The 8,751-nt window shown below is 43.7% G+C and overlaps 1 protein-coding gene across 3 annotated transcripts; it reads right to left on the reverse strand.

Moving 5' to 3' along the window:
* Positions 1-2,841: 2,841 nt before the first annotated feature.
* LOC144124764 (uncharacterized) lies at positions 2,842-4,793 on the reverse strand. 3 transcript variants are annotated; one of them, XM_077657629.1, is made up of 4 exons: positions 4,684-4,793; positions 4,327-4,350; positions 4,179-4,219; positions 2,842-3,126 (listed from the first exon to the last, which is right to left on the reverse strand). In XM_077657629.1, the coding sequence occupies exons 1-4, from the start codon at positions 4,782-4,784 to the stop codon at positions 2,876-2,878; spliced, it is 417 nt and encodes a 138-aa protein (XP_077513755.1). In that variant the 5' UTR covers positions 4,785-4,793; the 3' UTR covers positions 2,842-2,875. The 3 variants fall into 3 exon arrangements, with proteins under 3 accessions (XP_077513755.1, XP_077513757.1, XP_077513756.1); XM_077657631.1 differs by having other exon boundaries at positions 4,327-4,339; positions 4,684-4,747; XM_077657630.1 differs by lacking the exon at positions 4,327-4,350.
* Positions 4,794-8,751: the final 3,958 nt, after the last annotated feature.

Here is an 8,751-nt window from a genome sequence, read left to right on the forward strand (position 1 = left end):
ATACAGTTACGACGTCAAACGGTCACCTGACGGGCCATCTCCCATCTACCCCCGCCTCTCTCCGCCGTGCCCTCTCTTATCCTGCACCGCCGCAAACAGAAGCGTTATCATGCGCAAAACTAGGTGTTGTGATCTCTGAAATCAGCGAAATTCAAAAAAGAAAATAAGCCAAATTTTGCTATAATGCAAAGCATATCCATGGATCTGACTTGCATAAACTGTGAGAACAAAAGGCGCGCAGTACCGCCTAGCAAACATGCGCGCGCATCATATGTGAAATAAAAAATAAGCAAGGCGCTGCGTTTAAATGAATCTAAATGAGCCAAATAGCCACGTGCGAAGGTTCTTTGTCAGTTTGAGCCTCATAGGTCGGACAGTTTGGAACTCCTTCCGCAACACTACTTTTTCATCGACTGCAAACGACTTGAGCAGCTGAACAGTAGATATCAGCAGAAAAACGAAGCCCAAGATAGGATAGGCAAGCCCGTCGATGAGGACTCAAGGATGTGCCTTTGCAACCGTGAAAGTAAAATAGCGCAGTTGAGAAAGAAATTGCAGAGGCAGACAGGAAACGACAATACTGCCCGCTGTTCTGTCTTTTGAAATCTTGGCAACATTTACCATTTTGCTACTACAAATTAATTTAGAATGCTAAAATCAACTAAGGTTTATTCTAGATCCCATGCTTTTGTGCTGTCGAAGTGTGAACTCCATAAAAGAAGATTTTCACATTAATGTTTGCGACAAAAATATCCTACTCACGTTTACGTGCTTGTGTTGAAGCATAGCAGTGTCACTGATTGAGCACATTCTATCGCTTTACTGGGTTTCTCTTGTATTCAGAGCAAAATCATTTTATGAATTGTTTTTAGACATATAAATTATTTCTGAACAAACACTTTTTCTGAGCTTTTTCTGAACAAACACCAACATTTTCATACGCAGAAGTTTGTCTGAACCAAACTGTGCGAATCCTAGAGTTTTACATAGAAAACAATCCACTCGACAGTCTGCCTGCTTATGTGGACTAAATTTTCACGCAATATTTCATTGCATAGTGGTGAATAGGTGATGCAGCATCTTAAGCTTGCGATATAGAAACTTCGATAGCGCTATGGTTCATAGGGAACGCGAACGGTCGCGTCTGTCATCGTTGCCGTTTAGGTGAATTTGGCTCATTTGTGAAAAAAAAAACAACTTCGCTGATCCTTATGCTATCGCATTCGTCAGGTCGTGTAAGTAAGTGCCCGCCTATGTAACGTACTGAAATTTCATGTGGGAAATGCAACAGAATGAACGTGCTGGGGCTAAATAGGAAAGGTCAGGAAATATCTATTTGGTTGGTTGGTTAATGGGGGTTTAACGTCCCAAAGCGACTCAGGCTATGAGGGACGCCGTAGCGAAGGGCTCCGGAAATTTCGGCCACTGGGGATTCTTTTACGTGCACTGACATCGCACAGCACACGGGTCTGTAGAATTTCACCTTCATCGAAATTCGACCGCCGCAGCCGGGATCGAACCCGCGTCTTTCGGGCCAGCAGCCGAGCGCCATAACAACTCAGCCACCGCGGCGGCTCCGGAAATATCTGTGTTCTATTATCATTTTCCATACCAAAGTGGGCGCTGATTGTTTCCACCTCCGCTTTCATGTGAAAAATGAAGAAGAATGACACTGTGCTCAAGCGTACGGTCGATAGAGTTGGACTTCAGCACGTTCTTGAATCCTAGTGGCAAGCCCAGCAGCCAGGCATCCGCATTACGTACACTGTCAAGAGGCGCGACTTTCAAAAGGCCATACGAAGGAGAGGTGCTACATTACGATATAACGTACTGCTATCATTATATACATATTGCTCCATGGACTCCTATGCAGCTGTGCTCAGTTAAAGGAGAATTGAGACACCTCTATTCTCTTTGGAGATGGAACCTCCCGACTGTAAATTGACGCTGACTGGGAGGATGAGGCTAGTGTCACTGCAACTGGTCTTCTCGTCTTCTCATGCGCTTTGAACTATGGGCCGTGCGGTGTTCCGGGTAACAGTCAAAATGATGTAAGGTAATAGGAATTTCTAAAACAATGGATAGAACGAGTGATGAGTTTATGCACGGGAATGGCCAGGAGCGCGACGTGGACAGGATGACTCTCGAGAGTGATGAAGAGACTTAAAGGTATGTGCTTCTAGGCGCAAAACGCAGCGTCCCACTATGCGGCGCAATAAACTTACTTCCCCACAATATAAATAGAAAATTAATCTGGAAATGCTGCTTTCGTATAAGGACCGCGCAGACCAACAACTGAGGGAACATTATTTGCCCTTAGTCGGGAGTATACGGTATTTATAGCGTCAACAACATTTCATGAATTGGAAAGACATTAATTCTTGCGTAATATCACACAAATATTAATGTCTGCACATTTTGTATGTCCAAAGCTTCAAGAACAGAAAGTGAAGAAGAGTAGATTAATAAAATATTAATTAAACTCCAGATAGAAGGGGGGGAAGAGGAGGTTGGTGTCCCTAGTCCGGGACTCCAATGGTGAAACCTGCTGCCCTGGCTCGTTCGATAAGAAGATGCTGATGTCCTTCTTTCGTGTTAGACAGTGCCGCCTCCCAACCCTCCCACGTTGGGTGATTTATACTATTAATGACCTGCTTTTTTTTGCAGTTCCAAACTATATGGTACAGGCCTCCCTTCTCTCTGCAAGATCGGCATTTTGATTAGATCAAATCCCGTTTTAAGGTGTTGAAACCTGAAAAAAACACGACGATATTACCTCCGTGGAGTAAAGAATGGGAGAGTTTCCACTGTGATAACAAAGTAAAAGAAGCACACAAAACCTTCCGTCAAACATAGGCTCTTAGCTGTTTATTCATCAGCCCTTCCTTCCCTTCCACTTGTCGATCCCGTGAGCGATTGCGCCTCCAATTACACCGCGAACTACAACGCCGACCCAATATTCAGAGGACTCTTCGTCCAGTGTGCCTTCCGCTGCAGCTAGAGCTTCCAGAGCTTCAGCGACTTGCTTCTCGGCTTCAGCGCCATCCTCTGACACTTTGCCTTGCAGCACACGTCCAAGAGCTTCCAGCTTATGTCCTGCTTTCTCAGGAGCAGACGATGCGTCATCTGAAAAGTGGAACTCGGGTGAGAGACGAAAGGCAGTAAAAGATAACTTTGAGTCCTCATTTTTGCTAAGACGCTGTGGTGGCCCAGTAGTTATGATGCTTGGCTGTTCACCCGAAAGACATGGGTTCGATCTCAGCCGCGGCGAAATGCTAGAGGCCCATGTGCTGTGCGATGTCAGTGCACCTGAATGACCTCCAGGCGGTCGAAATTATGCGCAGTCCTTCAATCCGGCGTCCGTCATAGCCGCATTCACTTTGTGACGGTAAGCACGTAAAACGAAGCCGTATACATAATCATGATTTGTACTGATTCGCTCGAGTTTTTTGGAACAATCAGAAACGGCATTTGCACAGTGTAGGGTTCGACATTTGTTAGTACGTAGCAGGCCCTTTTATGTATGGCGTAGTATGGGAATACAGCGAGGACAAAAAAAGTTATATTGCCTCCAGTTTAAATAAATACGGGTATTTCTTTTTAATAGCAACAGAATTTAAACAACTAGAAGAGGCCTGCCTTGTCAGGAGCAAAATCCAGATAAATTTTAAGTGTCCTGCGTCCAAAGAAGGCCGCTCAACAAGCCTAAAGAGTGGAGTACAGAAATTAGATACTAAGCAATGCAGGTGGCAACAAGAATGACGCCAGAATGAATTCATGTCCAACATTTTCCTAAAGTTACTTTGTCATGACCTTCACCTTTCTTAATAAGAACGTAAGAGTCTGTTATACACCGCAGACAACACTGAACAAAACGAAAGCCCGACAGTACTTTCAGAAGGATAAGTTTTATTAGGATAAGCTGACCGTGAATGCCACTGACCAAGATTGATTAGACAGGCATAGAAAGGCGCACTCATACAGATGACCGCATCGAGTTTATGATGATAGTGATATCGCTTGCATACTGCGGCAATTCTGGAACTGAAATTTTATTATCTCTCGACTTTTTAGTGGGTGTAATTAAAATTTGACACCTTAATACACGGCGACATAATAAATGGCCCACAGTCTGTATTTGCTGCAGAGAAACTGAATGGAGGGACTTTTCAAATTACCTTGATGTTCCAGTGAGAGGCTGACTCCAGCGGAGGGAACACTAAGGATTGAAAAATGTTAAAAAATTTGTTAAACACTATTTATTACTCAAATAAGCTGGGCTTGATTTAACAAAGCCGGCCCAAAAATTCACAAAACACTACTTACACTGTGGCTGCGTCTTTTTGGGAGCATGAAAAAAAAAAGATTGACTCAGTTAGTCAGCGGCAACAAGCAGTTTTGAAGGAATGACCTCATTGATGTAACCAAAATTAGCTTGTACACTGTTTAACCATAACCTTTGACAATCAATAAAATGAGCGAGATAAATATGCTAAGCTAATGTAAATCAACCGAACTTTTTTCTAGTGTCACGGTGGCGATAATATTATAAAATATAGCGACAATATCTTAGGATGAAGCAATGAAATTAAAGCGTGGATGCCGCATTTTTCAAAGTCAGGTCAATGTTGCCACATGTCTCATTCTGGCACAGGAGGCAAAAAAGCAAACACATGAACTTACAAGCCACCGTTGTTAGACCCAGGAATGCGCACCACAGAGCTGCATTCATGATGAACGCGACCTGAGAGAAAATTATAGACGTTAGGCAATGCCATAGACATAGAGCTGCAGTTGGCAGCAAAGTGAATAAGCATTTATTGCATCGGTAAGACCAATTAAATATCCCGTAATTATTACTACAACTAAGAAATGTAAATTTTCTGAAACCAAGTGGTCTTGTTTAAAAGCCTGTTCCACATTAATTTCCTGAAAAGGCCTTCCCATATCGTTCATAAAAAGCTTCAGTTACCTTAGCAAACTTTGGCAGTATGTATAAGAATAGTGACGCTCCCTTGCTGGAGAGCTGAGCGACAGCCGCCTTATATCGGCAAACTTCGCTATTACATTTACAACGTTAGAGCTACAGGAAAAACCCAACTCTATCTAATCTTTGGGGAACCTTTCATTGCACTGGCCTGGGCGACGACATATCAGGACTTCCCTTGCGGTTTGCGGTGGAATCTCAGGTCAGCTTCGAGACAATACGACAACGCATCTGCTGAGCTCCTAACACAATAGTATCGCGGAAGATAGCGGCCGGCATGATGACGCTTGCAACCTAGAAAGCATTCACATGATAATGGCGTATCTTGGAAAAACAATAAAGGCTTAAGTGGCCTGACATACTATTGAAACCCTGAGAACCACGCGAAATTTGTGCGCCGCAGACTGCTTTAATTACTAACAGCAGAAAAATTTAATATCGCCCAATGCAGGCCGCGCCAAGGACTGGAGTAAATCACAAAAATAAACAATAATTCATCTCAGGAAACATGGTGCTTTTGCAGCCGGCATCAGTTTTTTTTAACGCCGCCACATTGTTTTTGTAGATCGCCAAGCGCATGGCAACATGCAGTTTCCGTAAAGAAAGGAACTGTTGTCACAACAGCGAAAACAATAGTTTAACGACATATAAGCGAGGGTTAATTGGTTTGATCATAGAAGGTTAACCCTTCTATAGGATAGGGTTAATTGGAGAGACATGGGAGAGGCCTTTGCCCTGCAGTGGGTGTAGTAAGGCTGATGATGATGATGATGATGAAGCGAGGGTAATCTGTGGCAGTGCAGGCTGTCTCAAAAAGCGCTTCCCTTCATAAAATTTATTGTAATTATAAGCACACGAAAAATACTAATGCCTATAATGGCCTAATGTTAATTAATGTTTTCTTCCTGCTTATTTCAGGCTGGGGCTGCTGTTTACTCTTCCGTTTTCATGAGACAGCAGTGAAAAACAAATATTGTTGCCCTATTGCATTGCGAGGCAGATATCATTTGTGTCAAAGTTTTGGGTTACATCAATAAACGCATGGCGCTTGATCGAAGAATGCGGAAGGTACAAATGGTTGTCACTCTCCGTAGTGAAAGAAACTGCATGATGTAATAACCTCATACACTTTGTCATACAAATGTCACACATTGATCGTACACATATGATAAACACATGTGATTTTGCGAAATGAAGCACTAATCATTCAAATATTATACAATATCAGCAAACCGTAGGAGATATCAGTGTGGAAGCCCACACGAGCCTAATGCATTATAGAACCTTTTCTAGAAGAGTTGCTGGCCTCTGGAATTGAAGGAATGCCTTTCAATCCTATATCTTCGGCTCACAGCGTCCGCAGATTTGTGCCCGTAAGTCAATCCACACTAGACAATTGTCATATTTTAAACTGTCACTGGAATTCTAACCTCCGCCCCTTGGTTGCGCAACCGTAAGCATGTGCGCCTGTGTGTGCAGCTCCGGGTTGACCGCAACGGCGCTGTTTATCGCTTTAGGAACAATTCCGACTTGCAAAAACATGTCACCTACGCTCAAACGTTGAAAATTTATGGCTTAACGGACGCAAAGCATCGTTCAGAAACGATAAACGGAGCCAGAAGCACGATCCGGAGTTCCCGGGTTCGAACCCGACCGCGGCGGCTGCGTTTTTATGGAGGAAAAACGCTAAGGCGCCTGTGTGATGTGCCATGTCAGTGCACGTTAAAGATACTCAGGTGGTCGAAATTACTCCAAAGCCCTCCACTACGGGCACCTCTTTCTTCCTTTGTTCTTTAACTCCCTCATTTATCCCTTCCCTTGCGGCGCGGTTCAGGTGTCCAACGGCATATGAGACAGATACTGCGTCATTTCTTTTCCCCAAAAAACAATCATTAAGCCAGAAGCACGAGGGCAGGATGGACGCTACGTGGCGCAATGCTGACTACGTCGACTAACGCTTAAGATGAAAACGCGAGGATTATAAAGAAAAACTTTATTTTCTCCATAAAAACAGAGAGAAGATAAACTGAGCTTCAGGTCTACGCTAGGTAGAAGACGTTGCTTCATGATAACCTAGGTGGCCCACTCGACGGCTCGGAGCTGTACAGCGAAGCGAAACCTTAGCTGCGCCGCCGCCCCACGGGCCACTGTTAAAAAGCATCGAGCTGCATGTTTACGCAGTTCCCCAGGGCAAGCCCATGGTATGTAGGCTCAATCGGTGGGCTGGACGCAAAGGGCGCAGTCGGGGCCGAGGTGGAGCGAAAAAATGTTCGTAGGGCAAAGAAAACGCAACAGAGGGCGAGAAATTCTACCCCAGTGTAGGGACAGGACCACAGCCGTCCCAAGCAGTACGCGACCAACGAGGTGCGCTGAACGTCTCTTACAGTGGCGTCACCACCATATATCTGGATTCAAAGGCTAGGTGGATCTAAAATCTTTCTGCTTCCAGTAATTTACTGCAGAAACAATACCGCTTACCTATTCGCTGGCCATTGAATAATATTTTTCATTTTAAACATTTTCAGTGTACTAGTTTAATTTGGTGAAGTAAAACTCTAGTTTGGGCGAGTTGGTTCATGTTGAAAGAAGAACTGGTAATGGCGCAAGAAACGGGGACACAGAAGGCACACAAAAGACAGGACTGACGTCAGTCCTGTCTTTTGGGTGCCTTCTGTGTCCCCGTTTCTTGCGCCATTACCAGTTTTTCTTTCAACATAGTTAAATTTGTCTTAAGACTTTTCAATATAGCTTTATAGCAGCTTGAGGTGGTGTACTCAGCATTGCGAGGAGGGGAGTGAATTTTAGTGAAGAGTTCTGAATCTTTCATGCGCACAATAGTAGTTTTGGACATCTAAGCGCACAATTTTAGTTTTGGACATCTAAACGAGCAATGAATCTTAGCAGTAACATTTCACGTTGATTTCACAGTGACAAACCGACAAGGACGAGACACAAAACGACAGGGACGGGCACCCGCTACTAACAATATCTATTGAAGCTTACGGACGGGTATTTTATAGTAAATCATCACTACGTGGCAGCCAAGGAGCCAAGAAAAGACAAGAGGCTAAACAAGATTTTTTGTGCCAAGCTGAATGAAGACAACACATGAGACACTGTGTAATCCAGACGGCCAAGGTTGATAATAAACGGGAGGGTGCAGGCCGCACAAAATCCGGGTCAAAATGAACAGCATAAAAACAGGCTTTCCCCGGGAAGTTGATCTTTAGATAACAAGAACTGCACTATGCAGGGCTTCGTAAAAAACCAGGTGTAGGGCGAGAGCCGGGCAGAAAGAACACCATAAAACCGCGAAATCTTTACTGAAACGAAAAGTTAGTTGGATAACAGAAGGCAAATTTAATAAAAATTGGTTTATCAATAAGCCGCACGAAAAGAGCGCTACGCAGAAGGTGCGCAGGCAATGTAAAATAAAAACCTCGAAACAACAAACATTATTTTGACATGACTGGATTTTCTGTAAGCTCAACATTGGCCGAATTAGCTATATAAAATGCAAACTGCAAAATATCAACACGAAATGCGAGACATGTAAGATATGCAAAACACCATTAGCTGAAGTGCTACTTTTGAGGAAGTTAGTTGGCTTTTCCAGCTTTTCGTGATAGCACAATGTTGAGGTTGGCTAACTGATATAGGTTCATTGTGAAACAGCACAAAAAAAAACGAGGACCTAGGGAAAGACAGACACAGGAAAACCCCTGACTCACAACTAAGCGCTTTGTTTGCTGAACTTTTCATAT

This window comes from Amblyomma americanum, chromosome 3 (assembly GCF_052857255.1).
Source record: "Amblyomma americanum isolate KBUSLIRL-KWMA chromosome 3, ASM5285725v1, whole genome shotgun sequence".
In the NCBI taxonomy this organism is placed as follows: domain Eukaryota; kingdom Metazoa; phylum Arthropoda; class Arachnida; order Ixodida; family Ixodidae; genus Amblyomma; species Amblyomma americanum.